Below are 21,197 nucleotides of genomic sequence, written 5' to 3'. Positions count from 1 at the left end.
TTTATTAATATTGTACGTTATTTAAAATCGTACAAAAAATATAACGAATAGATAAATAATCGTTAAAAATACGTGGATAATCGTTCAAAAGATATAAAACTGTTTCTTTTCACAAAGAAAAATTATCTAAACGTACTATTTTTTTAAATAAGATTTTGTCCAATATATTCCAGTAAAAAATGTTAAAAACATTAAAGGAATCAAAAATTTAAATCTCCCTAATTTATTATTTACGTAATTAATAAATTACGTAATTATTAATTTACGTAACATTTTCGATATTATTCTACGTAATATCTTTGAATATCAAATTAGCACCAACCGCTGAACGATTCGAACGTGCGTAACGCAAGTGAAAATTAGCATTAAAATTATAAAAGCTCTTAAAAGATAATAATAAAAATTATATAGGAACACGATTTCTAAGCTCGCTCTTTTTAGAATTAAGGCTTACAAATTCTTAAACGTAAACGATAAAAATAAAAATTAATGTAGGAGAATAGAAAAATAATATGTTCCGATTTTTTCTCGTACAAAAATCGTCAGACTGATCCGCTTGTAATATTGTTACTTCTAAAAAAAACACGAATCCTCCTTCGTGTTTTTTAATTGAATTATTATTAAAAATCAGATAATTATCGTTCACAGGAGTGATAGTGTTGATGTCCATTGAAGTGTGTCTTATGGTAGCAAGGCAACGACCAGAAATGTTGGTCCCTTCCGAATTCTTCGCCTTGCTTGATAGTCTGAGGAAGATTTTGACCGACAGTTTCCGGCAAGAACAAAACCAGTGCAGCGCCAAAAAAGGACACCGTGCTGATAATGAGCATTGGAAATCCCTCCCAAATTGCAGCCTAATGAACAAATATTAATTTATATGAGCAAAGGTTAAATACCATGAAAATCTGGTCAAAGTATTTCTCATTTAAAAAGTTTCATTAGAAAGTTTCAACCAATATAGTTTCATATCTTAAGTTATTCCATCATTTTTTATTTTAAATTTCAATTTTTTCATTAAAGATCAGTTAAAGAAAAGCGTTGGTTGCAACTTCCAAAACGGGCTTTCTAGAAAGTGAGAAATATTTTGATCAGATTTTTATAATATTTAACTTCTTCAGGAAACAACTTGTTTTAAGGTAAGAAAAAAACTATTTTACATTATCATGAGAAAATTTACATGAGAGCTTTTTCATAATTTCTAATAGCGCTTATTGTATCTTTTGGAATAAATTAAAGAGAAGTTGAACGTGGATGTGCTTAGCGGTGTTTCAAAAATGTTGTAACAACAATAGTAGTATAAATATTTATTTACCGAGTCAGTGATATATGGCGCCAAAGAGTGTGCAACTATTCCGAAAATATGAATGAAAGATACGCCCTGCGATCTGACTGGCGTGGGCAGAAGTTCTGCTGCATACTGAAGACCAACATTGGCTGCCATGTTCAGACAGAATCGCGACAATATTGACATTACTAATTTCGCAAGCACTGGGGAATAAATAAAAAAATACAAAATTAATCCTGGATACACAATACGTGATTGTAAGTTTAATTAAAAATATAGTCCGATCGAAGCTTAATCAAAATGAAATTAAAATTTCAAACAAACTTTAAACTTCTATAAATCTCCAAATTCTAGAAAACCAACATATAGAAAATTATTGCTTCTAAAATGTGCACACCTCTTTCAATTTCGCCACTAAATTAATTCCTAATAATTCCTAAATTCTAGTTCCATCAAAATAATTATTTTTCAAGATTAGTACCTTCGAAGTTGCTAAAATTCTTTTACATTCATCATCAACTTAATTTCAGATTTTTCTCAATAATACGTCATTATAATCGTTTTAATTTTACTTTAATAAACAGATCGATATATTTACTGGAATGCAGCATAAGTTCAGCGATACTGAGTACACAGGTCATTGCCATCGTGAGAAATCCGCAGAGTCTACGACCCCATCGGTCGAGCAACAGGGCGAGTAATAACCCAGCTGGAAGTTCTGTGGCACAGGCGATCGAGAACGACACGAACACCGAGCTCTGGATAAGTTTTAATGAATACACGTGATCGTCGAACGAGATCAGGGTAAAACACCTACAAGATTGTATCGGTTATTTATGAAGGTTTTATCGCAACATGAACTCGTATCTTATACTTGCCAGAATGCAACTAGAAGAATAGTGTTTCTCGCCAACCGTGGCGTTTTGAACAGATCGAGCAGCGTCGCTGATTCTTGAATTTTGTCCGGTGCCTCCATGTTACTCTGCAAGAATTTATTTCGAGAATAATTAACGAAAGATATAATACGAGTCGTGCCTTTAGCCCTTACACAGTTCAAAATTCATAACACACTGAAAAGAAATTTTATTTTCATTGTATTCGTCATTAATAGATAGCACGAACAGTGGCACTTTGCATTCTGTTTTATGGCATTAGTCGGCATGGCTTTTGATATCGAGATTTATTAATATAATGGGTGGTTGGTTGATTAAATACTTTTCTGATCCGAAATACAGTCGGGAACAAAACTAAGTGGATTAGTGGAGAAAATGTAAAAATTCATTTCAATCATTTGCTGAACTATCTGCATATTATTAGAAGGAAATATAATAAATAAAACTCAAGTATATGAGGCTGATACTAATTTGATTATACTTTCTTCACATCTATTTCCATTAACTATAGCAGCTTATTTTTATCCCCGATTGTACTTGTAAATTGTAAATATTTTATAATTTCTATATAAATTCCCAGATTTACTTCAAATTTTGTACGAGATCGATATAATACCACAATGGAATCGCGACAGTCAAGTTTCATTTCATATTTCATTTTTCATCGCGTTTCATTTTTAAAACCTGTCTATGCATGTTAAAATACATTCGCGAGTCTGTGTGTTTTCGACGCGAATCAAATATATCTGTCAGCACAGATTCAAGTACTGTACCGTATGATTTCGCGTAAGCTTTCTAGAATTCTATTTGATCGAACTTACAACTAATATATCGTAAATACGCGAGTCTGGATTTCTACGATTGATCCTAGCTATTCTCCGTAGTTTCTCAACAACCTTGTCCATCATTCCGTTGGAAACGTACCAGCTTGAACAGAGCAAATACGAGTGATATGGATCGATAAGTAAATTTGCATAAATCTCAAAGCGCAAGTTGAGAATTCGAATAATCGAACGATTAGGAGTTTACTTACCGGGCGTTCTCGGGAAGAATCCACGGTGTGATAGCGACAGATAACAGCGATATGGCAGTAACGTAAGTAAAATATCTCCAGTTCGCGATATAATAGGCTATCCATGGTAAAATTGTACTGGCCACTGCGAAGTATACGCCAAAGGCGATATTCACGACCAACGTTCGTTTCGAAACAGCCATATATTCGAGAACTGTGGGATAATTGATCGTCGATGACTCTCGGAATAACTGATTATTATATCAAGATACTTAACGACGATTATTCTTTATGTTGCAGTAATAGAACATGGAAGATTTATCGAGTGAAATCAACTTAATTGTAGGATAATTGTAAGATTATAAATATAATTCCGATTTTAAATTAATCCGTTTACTCTGAAAACGTGAATTTTCCGAGTTTGAGCTGGTCCGTATAACAAAAAGCGCTACATAATACGCGTGTTTTGCTTCTAACGTATTTAAACGAATTACGTGTTGAAAATTTTGTGATAATTTTCATTTCGAACGAATATACAGAGTGGTTGGTAACTGATGGTACAAGCGGAAAGGGGGGGATTCTACGCGAAAAAAGAAGTCGAAAATATAGAATAAACGTTTTTCGTTCGAGGCTTTGTTTTCGAGAAAATCGACTTTGAATTTTCGCTCGATACGCGTGCACTTTATCGCGTCTCGTTATCACGGATCTCACTGTAGATCGTTGTCTCGATGGAAGAATTAAAAAAAAAATTTGTATTCTATATTTTCGACTTCTTTCCGCTTGTACCACCAATTACCAACCACCTTGTATAACTCGATTTAAGAATATCAAGATATAACTATCCTCGACGACATGAAAATCGATGAAACGATCTTTAACAATAACAAAATCAATATATTCATCTCTGGTGGTGGCAAAAGCTCTTGAATCAAGAACTCGAACCGTATAGTTCAATCGAGTACAGCAACGTCAAAATTATCTTCGAGGAACAATTCATCAAAAATTTCTCACGCAACATCATCTTTCACGTAATAGAAACATTGACTTCATACTAACGTTATCTCTCGCGTGACTGAAACATTGGCTTATCGGTCGAACCTTTCGCACTTTCTACTTCGTAGAAGGCTTACCGATAATCAGAGGAATGTTGATACAGTTATCGAACGCCAGTCCAGTGAGAAACCTACAGACGGCGAATGACCAAAAACTATTTGCGCTGGCAGTGAAAATGGAGGCAAAAAGGGCAATACCATTGCAGAACATTAAAGCTGGGATACGACCCTTGTGATCGGCGATCCAACCGACTAGGAAACCACCGATGATGGATCCGCAGAAGAAGATGGCCTGCGCCGTTGATACGAGGTATTCTCGGTCGCATACCCAATCTAGCTAATCACCAAGGTTAAGAGTTAGTCAGCGAAAAACCAGATTCATATTTTTCAGAATATAATTTTAATCCTGCTGCGGTCTTCGAATTTTTATATCTCGATTCTGCTCGCAGTTCGATGAATGAAAGAGTTCTTTATGCTCTGAAAAAAACGTTCGCGTAAAATCGGAACGAGGAATTATCCGTACTAACAATTATCGTCTTATACTTTCTTTAAACCTAAGAAATTTACTATAACAAGGTTAGATTAGATCGGAAATGACCCAAAGAACGCAGCAGAAGTGTAAGAATTTCGAAGCATGCGATTCAGACAACGATGTGAATACTTCACCTCAGTTCCTGTACTAGGATATGGAATCTGCGTAAAATTATACTCCCATTGAGTACATTTTATCGTTTTGTTTGTTTGGAAGCCCGATGAGCTCAGGCTCTTATCGCTCTTCAACAGCTCTGTGAAGTTTACGTCCTTCCGTTGACATTGTTCGTAATAAGGATAAACGTTTGTCACTGGAATCGCTATCTTAATCCTAAACATCCCATACGATAGATGATTGATCATTTTAATTATTAAAATAAGAACCAAAGTCCAGACAGAGTAATCCAAAAATATCTTGTATCTTATCGTGAAATTTTTCTACAATATTTTCTAATAATTTTCGAAATGTTCGAAAATTCGAGAAATTCCAGAAATCGCGATATCTCGCATATTTTTCACAATATTTTAGTCACTTTCTACGAACAATCAAAAATATCGTTCAAAGTTTAAAGGAGCTTTCGTTGCTACGTATATCTCCTTTTCTTTCTTTCCTTCATTATACATACTTACCTTTCTTCTTCGGTGAAATTCGAGTTTACTAATTCGTCTATCCTGCACCAGTGTTCCGTGGGAATAATCGTAATGAAAAATTGCGAGAAATACAGAAACGCGTACGTCGCGCCATAAGGTAGTAACGACAATAACAACAGCCATTGATATCTACCGTAGTCACCGACATACGGCAGAACATCATCGAAACTTTCCAATCTTGGTCTCAATCGAGTCGCTTCAGTGGGCAATATAGAGTTACTCTTCTCGTCCTTCATTTCGCTGAAACAGAATCCATCCTTGATTTCCAGGCGTAGCAGTATAAAAGTCGTATAACAAAGTTTTCAGTCTTCTAGTCTTTGAAATAAATGTCATTCGGCAGTTCCTTTGATGTTTCACATTCTGTAATTCCAATTACAATGCTCCTTTCCTCTCCCACAAACTTTTTTATTTTCTGACAGAACGCAGGAACAATCTTACCCGTTATTCACGTTTTCCCCTTCCATAGTTCGAGCAGCAAAGTCTCAATTATGATTTTAGATTTTGAAAGGCAACGGAGATGAAAGAGGAGACCCGATATGCTGATCGAAAGACGTTCGGAAATGAACTGAAAGAACGAGCTAAGTCCGGCAACTGTTCGCTTTGTTTTCGATTCGGTTAAACGTTAAATTAAGTGTAAGTGTTTGCTCGAGTGCCGGCCAATTACTGTGCCGGGAGTCAAGTGAATCGTGACACGCGACTCGTTCAAATTGAATTGCATACGAACCACGCTCGCGAGATCATCTTTAAAAAGGGCTGATTCGGTATACGCGGCGATGTCAACGTGATATCTACATGTCTGAGGAAAGTTTCGACGAAAGAAATAGCCTCGAGTGCTGGTTAATGGTGTTCGAGTTATCGTTTGGATATCGATATTATAGATTTGCAAATGAGATAGAAGAACCGAAGGAAAGTTTGTCGACTCTGTCATATTTAATTAAATGCAGGAGAAAAATTGAATGGAATAATTTTCTGATTAATATTGTTTGTTTATTACTCGTAATCCTCTTACCCGGCGACTTAAGGGTGACTTCCGGTTACAGTGCTTAACTAAACTAAGTTTTCGATCAATATATCGAACTCTATTGGAAAATAACCGAGAAAATTTTAAGCCATCGAAGGCTAAGAATAAATGAAATAATTGAAGATTTTTCAAACCTGTTTTAACACTAATATCAGGGATATAAGAAGATGGTACTTCTGATGTATCAACGCAATTATTTGATTATTTACCATTCGTTAAAACAGACGGTATTAGGGACTGAGTTGGTTAATTAGATATTGAAAAATTAAGAGAACGATTTCCAAGTTAAAAGTAAAATAATATATCGATCTTTCGCAAAATTTTTATATCAAATTGTTCATTTTCGTATCAGATAGAGCAAAAGGTTAAACTGATATGTTTACTTGAAAATGGATTCAGGGAAATTAATCATTTGCCAATTAAATTTAAGCGAATACGTGAAACAATATTATCATATGGAATAAACACGGAAACGAAATAGCTGACAGAAGAACCATCGATTTCGAGACATCGATTAGAATGACTAATGTCATTGTCAGGAGCGAGAAAGTGGTCGAGTGCTCGAAATAACTGACCTGTTTGGAAAATACGACAACGAGAAACGTTCGTGTCTACGAGCCATCGTGCCTACATAATAAATACTTGCGTGTGTACGTCTACACAAATGGCGGCATTTTTAACGTTACATTGCACTGAAACTGAGGACTCGATCGATTCTCAAAATTCCAAATACAATCTTTTAAATTAATTTTCACTCGTTATCAAGAATCCAATCAAAATTTCTTTTTCCTAATTTATTAGTAACATTCTTAGGTAGAACTAATAATTATCGCTTCTCTTTCATAAACGATTATCAAAGCGAAAAATTAAATTCAATCTATAGAAGAAAATGAATACAGAAGTTGAAACCCTTACCTGTCACCAAATGATTCTTCTATGTCTAATTAACGATAGTCTCACGACGTCAAAGTGAAACTCCAAACTGATCGTTTCTCGTTGCTCTTTGTTCAAAATATCGATCACGATTAATCAGGCACTACCAACCACATCCACTAATATCACTGTCAGATCGATTAACAGCAAGTTATGAAATTAGTAATTAAGGGCACCCTCGATCAAACCATTTTTCTCTCTCAACGTCACACTAAATCATGTCAAATGTATCTTTCCGTTCCAAATGTCGTCGACTAACTTCCAACGAACAAAATGTCTCAATACACTAAGTTCGATACCTTCGTGTTCTTTGTGGAGATAACCGAAGAATTTTTCCGTTATTGTAGCATTTTCGTTGCTGCTTCTTAATTTAAAAGTAAAGAAATAAAATTAGTTTGAAAAAAGCAATTAAAGTAATTCACGTGGGTTTCTTTGAAGACGGCGGAAAATCGATGATAAAACGAAATAGAAATAAAATAAAATAAAATCTGCGATTAAACGAATAATTAATACATGTTATTTTGAAAAGGAAATTGGCGATAAAATAGGCGAAAAACAGTTTCTATTAAAAAGGTTATACGAATAATCAACGCAGTTTGCTTCGAAGCAAAATTAGAATTGGCAATCGAGCGAATGATTGACGATTTATTTGGAAAAGTTAGCGGAATCAATGACTAAACAAGCGAGATTTCGTTAAACACACGATTTCCTTCGTAAAGAAAGAAAAAGTAGATTTGTTGATTACACGAATAATCGCTGCAGTTTATCTCAAAGAAGAAATAGCGCGGATGGTCAAACAGGCGAGAAACAAGGTTTCTCCGGGAAAAGAAAATAAAATAGCTGATCGAGTAAATAGTAAATACAATTTACCTTGAGAAAGAAGCAGACTCGAGCGATCAACACTGTTTCTCTCGAAGAAACGCTAAAATTAATGGTCAAACAATCAAAGTAAGTAATTTTTCTCGAGGATAAAGTAGGATCAGTAGTTAAATCAACAAGATTGGTACAGCTTCCCTTCAAGAGACACTATGATCAATATTTATACAGGCAGTCACGGAATCTCCCTTTCGACTGATCCAATCATTGAGTGAAACGATTGTATTCGATGAAATTTTCCTCGAAGATGAAGCAGAGTCGCAGATCCTTACGTAAACGACCGATCAAGTTTCCACGGCAATAAACCTAAATTCCCTGGCTAATTGAAAATATAAAGGAGACACGACCACATTTCCATTTAAAGAAATGCAATTGTTAGTTAAACAACGATAGGATTTTCTTATTCGAAAAGAGAGGAGAAAAATGTCCGATGTTCACGAAGTCTTGTACAAATATGAAGGGGAAACCGGCTCGCGTATCGCTGATATAGAAGCTTGCTTAGCGAAGACGAACACGATACTCGGTGACACGTGTTTGCCAATAAAAAAGGAGAGAATCGAAGAGAAACGGAACCAAAGGAAGAAACGTTGATTGACAGTGGAACCGGCGAAACTAGAAATAGTTTGGAAAACACGATTTTCCGATCGCGAACATCGAGGACCACGTGCTCGCGTTGCCATTCATCGAACTCCATTTAGGTTTGCGGCAAATCGTCGCAACAGCGACGTTGGTAGAACAGAGACACAGAGTTCTTCTGTCTCACAAAAAGCAAGGTGCATACATATGTATTTCCTTGTTTCTCCAAAGCATAGTGGCGCCACGCCGGAAACCGGTTGTCCGAAGCCAGCCATACTTTTCAATGGTGTTGAAATGAATTGTATTGTCGTCTTGTCGCGTACTAAAATTGCGATATATGGACGGTGTTAACAATTGACGTTGAAACACAACTGATTTTTGCAATTTAAATAACGGATGTATTGAAACGAATTCAGTGGATTTTTCAGGTAAATTTGTCGTTTGTTTTACCGGGTTTGATCTTGGATCGACTTTAGTATATTTTTTATATTTAATTGAAATGGGGAATTGCGTTATGTTATTTGTTGATACTCTGTAGGTTAGAAATGTTAGCATCGTTATTTTAGAATTAATATTTACAAAAGGCATAAATGTAATTGAATTCTAAAGAGGATTAATTAAGAATGCTCAAGCTTTTTGTGAGATTCGTTTTTTCTTGCAAGCTACCTCTATAAATTAGACCTCTCCTGAAGGGACACGCAGTTTCGTCAACCGGTTTCTTCTAACAAGATTCGTAGAATTAGCTTTTTGCGAAGGGACTGATTTATGAATATTGTTTCTTCTGAAAAGACTGCTTTGTTACCATAAAAAGTCAAGGACAGGTTTTCGTAGTTTATATTCACCGAAATATTCACACACACAATAATTTCGAACAGTACGATTAACAAATTACTAGATATGTCTGTACAAATTTCACCTTACGCTCGAAGATACAAGCAAAGCGAAAATTAAATTTCCAAAATCAAATATCAAGAACAGTAAATAACTATATGCAGAATATTCTTCTAGCGAAAGACAGACAGTCTCTCTCTACTCACTATGTACATACGAAGAGAAAGATACACACTACATTCCAAACACATGTCCAAATACAGGAATGACCTCGTAACTTACATAACACCACAACTGAAGAAATTACACCATATAACATTGAATGTGAGGGATGTAATATGGCACATCAATTATCGAACAAAAAGTTTCATAAAATTCAAATTAAAAGAAATATGGGATCGCGAAACACACAACGGGTGTGCATAAGTTATGTACGTAACTTCCAACCTACACACATGCAATAGGTTTAACCGTTACTGGCGTTGATAATAACAGAAGCACAGTCATGGATCCGTTACCATGTCTAGCGTTGTTTCAACGAGTTTCATTCCCACTTGATTTAGTGTCGCTCCTAACCGCTGGTTCACGCAACAGAGAAGGATAAAATGAACCACGACAGATATACAATTACATACTTACGTACTATATGGTTCAAAGTCTATAAATAATATTGTAGACGGTATAATTAGAGGCCTTCTGTACTATTTCTGCACGCAGTAACGTCCTAAACGTATACACGGAAAACTTTAAATCGTAGCACAATTGAAGCCAGAAGAAATTTTAAAGTGAGCTAAAAAATGAAAAACAAGCCGAAGATTCAAGAATAACAGAATTACACAGGAAACTCTATTTGGTGGGGGGAGGGAGGGGGTTGCGTTTGAAAATCGATCGCGTATTACGCGGTAGGTAGTAGTTGACTGATATGATTGGAGTAATAAATGTCATTACGGATTATTTGATATCACTGTAACTTTTTGAATAAAATTCAATGTCAAGATTTATTCATTATCGATACTTATCTTGTTTACAGTAGATTGCAGAATCGAGATATTCTGTTCGTAATTTTTTATGAAAATGTTCTTCGCTTTGATGAAGAATTTTTATTTTTAAAATGATATAAATGTGATATCTCGACGATATAAACGATGCTTTTCTTTATCTGTATATAAACTAAGCAACTTCTAGTTTTATAGATTTTTACACAAAGTTCGTCAAAATCATACGTAAGAAATATTTTCTTTAGATCTTGTACCGATTTACTGAATTACATATAGTAAATCATGCTAATATTTAATAACTAAATATAACTAGATATAAGTAATTATATTAAATAACAAACGGGATCACAATATTGTTTATGGGTACAGAGACCTTAGAAAAATTATGATCGTAGTCACGTAATTACATTGGTTCCTCAAGAATCCTGTCTACCTTGATAGATCATAAAGCAACGTGACTGGAATCGCATTGCGTCGTCGAAGGAAAATTTTTTATCTTTACTTTGTTGTATGAAAATGCTTTCACTGACTGTGTAGAGGTCGGACTGAGGGAAATCTGTGTTCGCTTCTGGTTTCCATAACAGTAGAACGATGGATCTTGAATAATAGATACATTTCTGTTATGTATTATAAACACGTAACTAAAGAGAATTCCATAATATTACCCAAAAACAGTTCATTCAGTTTTAATTTCTGACTAGAAGAGACGAGAAATTTGCTAATGGAAAATTTTCATTTTTAAAATGCTTTACATTTATTAATACTCTTTTTTCGAAAACGATACTTATCGTACCATCTAATACTCGAAGATCAAAGCCTATCACAGTTTTCTGTTCCATCTTTTTTAAATGCTTAAAATATTAAACCTAAATTTAATATTTTTTATCATTTTATTAACACGAAATCTGTTATTAATTATTTACTGTAATATTGTACAAATATTTCAGCCTTCATTTTGCCATACTAATACATAATGATCGTGATCTATCTTGATCATCTATCTTTTCCAAACTGATAATGTATTCCTTCATGGAATTTACCAGTTTCACTTCCTTATTGTTCATTTATCACCTAGTATCGGTAACAGATTATGTTATACGTGTTTCGTCGGCAAAACAAACAGAACTAAAGTAACAATGCGATTATGGCTGATTTCAGACAATCTGCGGCATTAAATTTTCTCACGTTGTCTCGTAACGATCGTGATTTTCCTTCTGATCCTTCAGATTAAACGTCCTTGAACATCGTTAACTAAATCATGAATTTATAACGAACCCCATTTTTCATTATTTTTTAACAAGATTCCAAAAGATATGAAAAGTAGAAAAAACGGAGAGTTTATCTGAACATAATATTTATCGAATAAATCGAAATTTTATTACACGTATTTAAATATTTAAATAATCTATCATTCGAGTGTGTAATTTGTAATTATAAAATTTTATAATTCGTAAACTCGTAGAAGGCAATTAAAACCTCATGAATACACAAGTGTGTGTCACTTCATGTATGTACTTGTTGTATCGGGTATTTATGACATTCAAATAATAATATCTACATTTAGCTTTCGAAAATTAACTTGCTAATACGAAGCGTATTTACCTTCATATTTTATAATAAACTTAATTATTTCGTTAGCAATGAAACATATGCAGAAATGTAAAAAATCGTAGACAAATATAATGTTCCTAGATTTACTTAACTTCTTAATTTTATTTACAATGATTATTGTAACGAAGTGTCTTGAAGTGGCAATAACTCAAATTTAATCCAATTTTTACGAACACATAATCAAACTCGAATTTTATTCTTTAAGATATAGTTCATTCGAGTAACTCTGAAACGTAATTAATTAAAGCTTAGAAACGAAAGATTAAAAACATTTAATCCTCAATGGTGTATCTATTCCACTCTATATTAATATTAAAAAAAACATACAAATCGGCGTCAAAAGATGTCAATATTTACAATCATAAAAATCGCCACGTTAAATCATCTTTTCATCTACTAATCCCACTCATAACAGCACACTCACCAAACAAACTATCAATGATCGCAAACGAGTCACAATGCCTTTCACATTTTACGTAAGCAAAAAAAGAATACAACGATCGTGATAGAAACTTTACAAGTGTCCCATTTACATATGTGCGTGTCTGTGTCAAGACTGCAATCAGTAAGATTAATCTCGTCTGTCGTCGACAACATGCTTCTCCGCAACTTTACTAGTTGGCACCGAATAATGGTACAATCGTCTCGTAACATGTATGATTGATAACTCGTCACGCTAGAGGGGCATATTCATTACTCGTCGCTTCAGATTGCATCACGTTAATATTAATTAGTGACAGAAACTACGATAAAGGTCGCGAACTCTCGTATGTTGAACCTTAACATTGGGGCAGTGAACGATATTTATGGAGTAGAGATGATATAGCACTGCACGTATGTAGCTGTGCGCATAGCATCGGATTCCATTGACTGTTAAGGGAATTAAAATGAGAAGAGAGAAGAATTTTCCATAACGATGCTACTAAACGGTATCGAGAAGAATCATTTCGTCGATGGTCTACAATAAAAGATTATAATACGTACTTGAGGCGGATAAGTCTCCTACGTGAAAATTACATTGAAGAAGAAGAAGAGAAAGAGAGCGATATAGAAACATGCGTTCCTTCAAGAAAAAAGAAGAAAAAAACCGACTAGATGAAGTAAGTAGTTCGCAAAAATATAACGTATCGTACCTTCGTGACTTTCCATACGAAAGTCGTATTCAGCGCTCCGCGGCTCACCGAATTAAAAAAAAAATCGTGTTTGTAAGTGTGCTTTAGATACCGAAAAAAACAAGTTTTAAAAATCATGTGACAAGCGCATTTTTAAATCTGAGACGTTATCCTCTTTTGTTCTCCCGCCCCTGCCTTTTCTACGCCCGTCGAGATCGAATTTTCGCGATATTTTGCAATTCGTAGCTGCCTCTTTGGCACGAACAATTAATGTCACGTTTTTAGAGGATTAGACGCTGAAACTATTAAGAGCTGCTCGTCAGAATATTCCTTTTAATCTTTCACACGATGTAAACTTCCGTGGTAATCGACTTTGAAGTTTATTATCTCGTAATCTTTTCATCGAATTTTAATCCTTTTAGGCTTAAATCTGCCGAGTTTCTGAGCACTGCGTACACATGCAAGCAAACTTTCTCCGAGAAGCGGAAAACTTCGAAATTTTTGTATTTATCTATAACGGCATTGTTTTGCATTTGTATTTGTATTTATCTAAATTTCAAGAATGTCTGAAAGTTGCGAAAATTAAGACATTGATATTTTCTTGGTTGCTTGTGGTAGCTGGTATGGCAAAGTAAGTGTACGAAATTTCTGGGATCTATGGGAAAATTCTCGTTTAGCAGTTACGCGTAGGAAAACTTTCAGAAGCAATCGTAATTAACAAATTGACAGTGGAAAAAGTAATTGGCCGATCGCGAATGGTTTTTCCACGCTTATTATAGCTTTAAATCGCGTTACATCTACAATTAGTCTTGAATTGTACCTCCGTAAAAACAAAAACATGTTTCTCCACTGTAACAGCACGAACGACTCCCACGCATACGTCGAATACTCGCTGCGATTCGAATTCCAGGTATTTGTAGCTCGACGATATTTCTCGAAACACTCTGAAATTGGAATATTCTTCGCGCATTTCTAAGATTCTCCAAGAAGAGATTTCAAGCACTTCTAGGGAGAAATTTCTTGAAAGATTATCTCTGTACTCTTTATGAACATAACGTGAACTTGGCATTATAATATACAGCATGTTGAATGCTGAAATTATCGATTTTATATACAGATTGTTACGACCGTTCGCGGAGAGACGTTATTGGAATAAACTGTGATTTATAACTTGTTATATCGGTGTCTTATTCAATTCAATAACGCACACAAATACAAAGGAAGGGTATTGCAGATTTATGGAGATTATGGAGAAAGATATTAAATTTGTCAATAAATGCTTTGTTACAGTTGGTACGACTGTTCGCGGAGAGATGCGGTCGCGAGGACGCGTTAGCGAGAGGCGTAAATTCTCGCGACGACTATGTTAATCGACGCCGCGAAATAGTCGTTCCCCTGTTTCGGTTAAGACAACAGAGGTGGTTTAATGAATGTAACACTGTATTAACAGGTTAACATGGAATGATATATTTTACAATAATATGATGAATATGTTACAGAAATTTGACTCGACTTTACGATATCTCTAGATAAATTCGTTTGCTCGTCAGATTTGTCGAAGTGTCACGTTTGACTCGTCAGAAGGAACTGATCCTCTTCGATTATTCCTTTGTCTCATTTGGAAGATGACCCCCACTATGCTCGGGTCACGCCACCGCTCGCGCCTATGATCACGTATGCCTCTTCTTGCGTGAAAAACGTAACGGTCAAAAATCGACGTTTCTAGAGCTCGCTGCTTGGCAACAACTATGCTCTCGTCGATACATTGTATATGATCCGACGGGCAGATAGGGCGGGCTGCCTGCGACACTGTAGGGCCGCGAGCGACGGTTAGAAAATACAGCCTGTGGTAAGCCTCGTGGCGTAACACAGATTTTACGTTAATTTTATTCGAAAGATTTAGGTCAAATTTTTCCTTCGAAGAAGATTTTTCTGTCTTCAAAAGCGATTTTCCATCATTAATCGAAATATCATTTTTGCAATGGCTTGCTAGTGGGATTACGTGTTAAAACGTTCAGCTTTAAAGAGGATTATCTCCATCTCGGCGAGACTAGGCTCTCTAAAAATTGATGAATCCTGTACAGACAATATCTATAGTAAGCAACGCGTCGTCAAAACTTCAAAATATTATTACCCCGCTTTTACGTCGCAGATGTCGACAAAAATATTAATGAGATTTCCTAAGATAATCTCATACTTATTTGTATCGTTAATTCAATCGACTAAGGAACACGTGGTGAAGAACTATTAGCAGAATCCAGGGAAGGTTTTACTGGCAAGTTTTATTACAAAACATCTAAGAACGATTTACATCATAATAAAAATAATCGCGCTATCTCGTCGCGTGACATGCGCACGAGGTCTCTGCGATTGCTAATCGATCTACAACTACTTACACGTACATATGTACAAAACTCGTGGCCATACACCACGTTGTCCATATTATTTTCATCTCGTTAATATATTTTGTATATTTATGATGTTATTATTTTACTAGTATAACGATTATTGCACTATATTCTATAAGATGGAGCTTTTGTACGAACAATTTCAGGAACTTTTATAACAAAGGAAAGTACTAATTTTTAACATTAACTACCCACGACAATTTACGACAATTTCTTTAACCTACGTTCTTACTCTAATTTTTATTCGCTCGCCTAATGATTGAATTTTTAATCAATCATTGTTTATGAAAAATTGCGATGATAATTGCATTGCGGATCTTTATGCAAATGCATATTTTCGTGGATACAATAATACAATTGAAAGATTTGATGCAATCGAAGGGACTTGGGCAAAAGTATGTTTCTATCCATTAAATATCATCGATAGTGCTGTACTTTTGGATATTTTACAAAATTTTGCGTCATACGCATTCTATAAATTTTCGTATCTTCGAATCACCCATAATTGCATAAAAATCCGCTGTTTTGTGATAATGAATATTAATGACGGTGGAATTTAAGATTCCTGGATTCAGTAACTTGTCTTACTCTAATACATGTATTGCACGTTTTTGGAAGACTAAAGATTCTTTGCTCGAGATCAACGCGACAAATATTGTACTTCGTGGTGAACGTTTCGCTTCAGCCTTTCGACCTCTGTGATCGAGTTTTCGCTTTTCCTCGATTTTATACTCGATCTCCGTAGCATGCTACTCCTTAAAGGTTCACCGCGAAGCGACGCTCTTGTCACGTAAAATAACAAAATAAAAAAAGGAATTTGAGGTAAAAATAAAAAAGAAAACTTTATTTTTTTTCTAACATCAATACATTTTACAATCTACTTCCGAACTCTAGGCGTGACTTTCTAAGACTGACTCTTATGATTTTACTTTCGATCGGATCCGATTACTTTCTTTTGTCATCCCTCAACATCCCCACCGTCCATGCATTTGCTAGGCGTCCGCGATCGTTGCCACGTGCTCTTTCTTCTAGAACCTTCGGTGGAAGGACCGTTGGGATGTTGATGGTTCATTAGGCACTTCAGCGATATACATTGTCGCCGAGTGCCGCCGGCACATCTTTATCTCTATCGTCAGTCCGTCGGATTTGAAGATGCCGGTCGTGACATACCCCCCTGGTTAGATTGATCTTGGTCCTCTAAGATCGTAGTAGAATGGAATTATTTAAATGTAGATCAAAGGATATGTTTACGCTTTTTTTTTCAGGGATCGCTATGAATTGATTTTCTGCATGTGATGGTACAAAAGTTATTTCGTTAATCTTAAATATAGCAATTTTACAATATTTGTTAGTGTTCGAGAAGCTAATAATTTCAGAGGCGTAGTTTTCGATCGTGAATTGGTTGGGTTTGTATACAAAGCGTAATTCCTATCCCGTGAATTTAAGGCAACTAATTAAGGGTATTGTTACTAGTGCTAGGGTCAGCATTATCCTGAAAAAAGTACGCTTTCAATCGGTTACCATGTATCTTTTTCTTAGCATCGTCGATAGAAATAATGTAATAAGGAGTTTTCACATCGTTAATCCTGTAGGGTCCTAACCATTCAATGTCCAACTTATCTCTTTTATGGTCGTTGTGAATTAAAACAAAGTCTCCTTTCCTAAACACAGTCTGAGTTTTAACAATATTTCTTTCTTGGTCTCGCTTGTATCGTTGCTTATTCTGAATAAGTGTTTTGTGAGCTGTTTCCCAATATTTATTCAACTGTTTTTGCCAAAGTGAGTACATATCATCATAGGTAAGTGTGGTAAATTTGGATATTGCGGAAGGTAAGTTAGCTTTTCGCCCAAAGGTCAATTCAAAGGGAGAGAATGCTGTTCCTTCATGTTTCGCGGTGTTGTACCCTAAACAAATGAAATTAAGTACTTCATCCCATTCTTTGTCATTGTCGTGTAATGCAGTACGAATTAAATCTTTAACTGAGGCATGCGTTCTATCGAGGGATCCGTTACTTTGTGGGTGAAATGAAGTTGTTTTGATGTGTTTGATTTTAAAAGCTTCTTCAAATTTCGTCATTAAATCACTAACAAAATTTTGTCCCTGATCTGTTAGGATCGTTTTTGGTGCCGAAAATATGTAAATATAATGTTCAATGAGCGCGTTAATTATGGATTCAGTTCGTTGCGTTTTAAGGGGAACTAGTATCAGATATTTCGTAAGTTCATCGTGTATTGAAAGTATGTATTGGTTTCAGCGTTTGGTTTTCGTCATCGGTCCTATGATGTCCATAGCGATTTTGTCGTTAGAGTTAAGTGGCGTGTCTGAGATTTGTGGGGATTCTTTGGGTCTGATACGTGTTAGTTTCTCCTTTCGACACGTGTCGCATGTTTTCACAAAGTTTTCTACTCTTTCTAAAAGTCCGGAAATTTTGAATTTATCCTTGATCCGTTGATACGTTTTCTGTATCCCTAAATGTCCTACGGTGTCGTTATGGTTTTCCTTTATTGCTTGCATTATTTCGTTTTCGTCTAGTTTTTAGATGGGATTAGGTGCATAAGTAATTTTCTTGTACGTGTCGTTAAAATATATTAGCATGAGTTTAATCTGTGTTTTCTCTAATTCAGTGAAGTCGTTATTTCTTATGCCGATTTTTGTTGTATCTTTAAGAATTTTGTAAAGTCTTCTGATCCAAAGTGTCTCGTCGTATTCTCCTAAGTCGTTTCGAGTTAATTGGTAAAATGTTTGGTCATTTGGTTTAATTTCTAAGAGCTTCGGATTCTCGTTGTTGTCTTTCCATGCGTTGAATGAATTAGATCGATTACTAGGTCGAGGTTAACTACTTCGTCGCGAGTTACTGCGTGAACTCTAGATAAAGCGTCTGCGGCTGTGTTATCTTTACCCTTTGTATATTCGATTTCATAGTCATATTCTTCGAGTCTAAGTCTCCAACGAATCAGTCTGCTAGAAGGGTCTTTGCAATTGCGTAGCCACTTAAGAGCTTGGTGGTCGGTTCGAATAATGAAGCGTCGTCCTAACAAATATTGTCTTAATCTTTTCACGGCCCATACGATGGCTAAGAGGTCCTTTTCTGTCGTGGTATAGTTTCGTTCGGGTGGATTCAGTGTTCTTGAAATGTAACAACAAGGATGACCGTCTTGCGACAGTATTGCTCCTAGTCCTTCGTTACTTGCGTCGGTAGTTAAGGTAAAGGTTTTGTTAAAGTCTGGATAAGCTAATATTGGGAAATTACAGAGTTTGTCTTTTAAAGTATCAAAGCTAATCTGGTGTTCGTCAGTCCAATGGAATGGTGTGTCCTTTTTTGTTAAATCTGTAAGGCTTTTCGCGATTTTGGAAAAGTTTCGAATAAATTTGCGATAATAACCTGCTAAACCTAAGAATGATTTCACGTCCGTGGCATTGCGGGGTAATCGAAAGTTTTTTACAGCGTCTAATTTCTTGGGGTTTGGTTTGACTCCTTCGGATGAAACTACATGGCTTAAGTATTCTAATTCCGGTTTTACGAATTCACATTTGTCCGGTTGCAATTTAAGTCCTAATTCTCTGAGTCTCTGAAATATTATCGCGAGGTTTTCGTTATGTTCTTGAATCGTTTTTCCGAATATCACTATGTCATCCAAATAAACAAAGCAGTATTTTCGTACAAGTCCAGCTAAGGCTCTGTCCATTAATCTTTGAAAGGTAGCGGGTGCGTTTTTAAGTCCGAATGGCATTCGATTGAAATGAAAATGCCCTTGCGGTGTCGAAAAAGCGGTATATTTTTTAGATTTCTCGTTCATTGGAATTTGATGGAATCCTGAGGATAAATCAAGCGCCGAAAAGAATTTTGCGTTTCCTAGTTGTGTTAAAATGTCGTCTATATCAGGTAAAGGGTAAGCGTCTTGTTCTGTGAGTTCATTTAGTTTCTTGAAATCGATAACTATCCTCCATTTCTGTTTTCCTGAGGCGTCTAATTTTTTCGGAACTACCCATACCGGAGAGTTATAAGGGGATTCGGATTCTTCTATAATATTTTTCTTCAACATGTCTCCTATTTGTCGCGTAATCTCGTCACGGTGACATTCCGGTGGTTTATACGATCGTGTGTTAATAATTTTGTCTTTGGTTAACGAAATTGTGTGCTGAGTTAAATTAGTACAGGGTAAAAGATCGGTTTCTAAATTAAAGATGTCAATATAATGAAGGATAATCTTTTCGATGGATTCACGGTTTGGTTTTTCAATGTGATCTGTTCTCACTAGGCTTTTTAGTTTTGATACGTTGGAAAAGTCATGAGAATTTTGAATATTGCTAGAAATTTCAACGTTTTGCTCACCAGTGTTGATAAAACATACTTTAGTTGGTTTGCCTTCCAAATAGATTGTTTGAACTCTGTTTTCTCCAGGAGACAAATGTATTGGTTTCTGAAATAAAATGGTTTTGTCGTTTAATCGGATTTTGTCATTGGATATTGAATAGTTATACTTCTCTAAACATGGTAGCCCAATGATTCCGTCTTCGATAATAGGGAAATTGTTCGGTACTGTGTGAAAAATGTGATTTTGTCCAAAAATTCGTTTCGTTACGTATTCGTTAGTTTCGTATTTGTCTCGTCCCATAGAAAATTTTTCTTTAGGCCCTATTTGTATCGCGTTGACAGTTTTGTTACGTTTCACTAGGTTTATCCCTGCTCCTGTGTCGACCAGAAATACTCGCTCTTCGGTTCGGGTTGACAAAGGTATTGCGAGTAATCTGCCCGTGGCGATGTTGACTCGTATATCTCGTACGGTTCGTCCATCTCCTGGTTCGATGTTGTTTCTTGTATTTCGTCCCATTCCTGGACTGCCTGAATCCTTGCGGGTGGTCGATCGCGCTGGCTCGGTGGTAGAAAATTTTGACACTTGTTGGCAATGTGTCCCAGCTTTCCGCACTTGAAGCACTTCATCTGCGCGCGTTCAGCAGATGATCTATTTTCTACTTGGTTAAATGTAGCAGGTTTCTGAGCAACTGGCGTGTTAGGCGATCTTGATGGTACATTAGATCGTCTTACCTGCATATGCTGGTTGTCGGGGCGATTACTAACCGAAGGTAAGCGATTACATGACCAATTAGGTTGTCGTTCTTCTCGCAAGTAGCGTTCTACATCGGCTGCCTTTTTTTCAGCTTCCGGAAGATTCAAGGGTTCACTGCTTAATAGTATTCGCCCTATGTCGCGTCTGAGTCCCTTTAGGTACACACGAACAGTCTTCTTCGTGATTTCTTCCGTCATAATTTTACGTGTTAGTGGTTGTGGGTACTCATTGGTTACTGCGTACAGCAAACGGTTGAGTATTCTTCTAAACCGAATATTAAAACTTTGCACTGATTCCTCGCGTCCCTGTCTCAACTCTCGTAATTGTTCTTGGTACT

General features: G+C 35.8%; 2 protein-coding genes across 2 annotated transcripts; both read right to left on the bottom strand.

Moving 5' to 3' along the window:
- Positions 1 to 567: 567 nt before the first annotated feature.
- Positions 568 to 10,496, bottom strand: LOC117240813 (carcinine transporter-like). Its single transcript, XM_033506848.1, has 10 exons — positions 10,113 to 10,496; positions 5,404 to 5,664; positions 4,909 to 5,104; positions 4,321 to 4,579; positions 3,212 to 3,404; positions 3,000 to 3,105; positions 2,164 to 2,267; positions 1,884 to 2,098; positions 1,313 to 1,488; positions 568 to 854 (listed from the first exon to the last, which is right to left on the bottom strand). The coding sequence occupies exons 1-10, from the start codon at positions 10,166 to 10,168 to the stop codon at positions 636 to 638; spliced, it is 1,785 nt and encodes a 594-aa protein (XP_033362739.1). The 5' UTR covers positions 10,169 to 10,496; the 3' UTR covers positions 568 to 635.
- A 9,973-nt stretch (positions 10,497 to 20,469) lies between these two features.
- LOC117240815 lies at positions 20,470 to 21,191 on the bottom strand. The gene is made up of 2 exons (XM_033506849.1): positions 20,839 to 21,191; positions 20,470 to 20,733 (listed from the first exon to the last, which is right to left on the bottom strand). The coding sequence occupies exons 1-2, from the start codon at positions 21,055 to 21,057 to the stop codon at positions 20,470 to 20,472; spliced, it is 483 nt and encodes a 160-aa protein (XP_033362740.1). The 5' UTR covers positions 21,058 to 21,191.
- Between the last annotated feature and the right edge of the window lie 6 nt (positions 21,192 to 21,197).

This window comes from Bombus vosnesenskii, unplaced genomic scaffold, assembly GCF_011952255.1.
Source record: "Bombus vosnesenskii isolate JDL3184/JDL3185 unplaced genomic scaffold, Bvos_JDL3184-5_v1.1 scf7180000014959, whole genome shotgun sequence".
Lineage (NCBI taxonomy): Eukaryota > Metazoa > Arthropoda > Insecta > Hymenoptera > Apidae > Bombus > Bombus vosnesenskii.
This window is presented reverse-complemented; position numbering and strand designations above follow the sequence as displayed.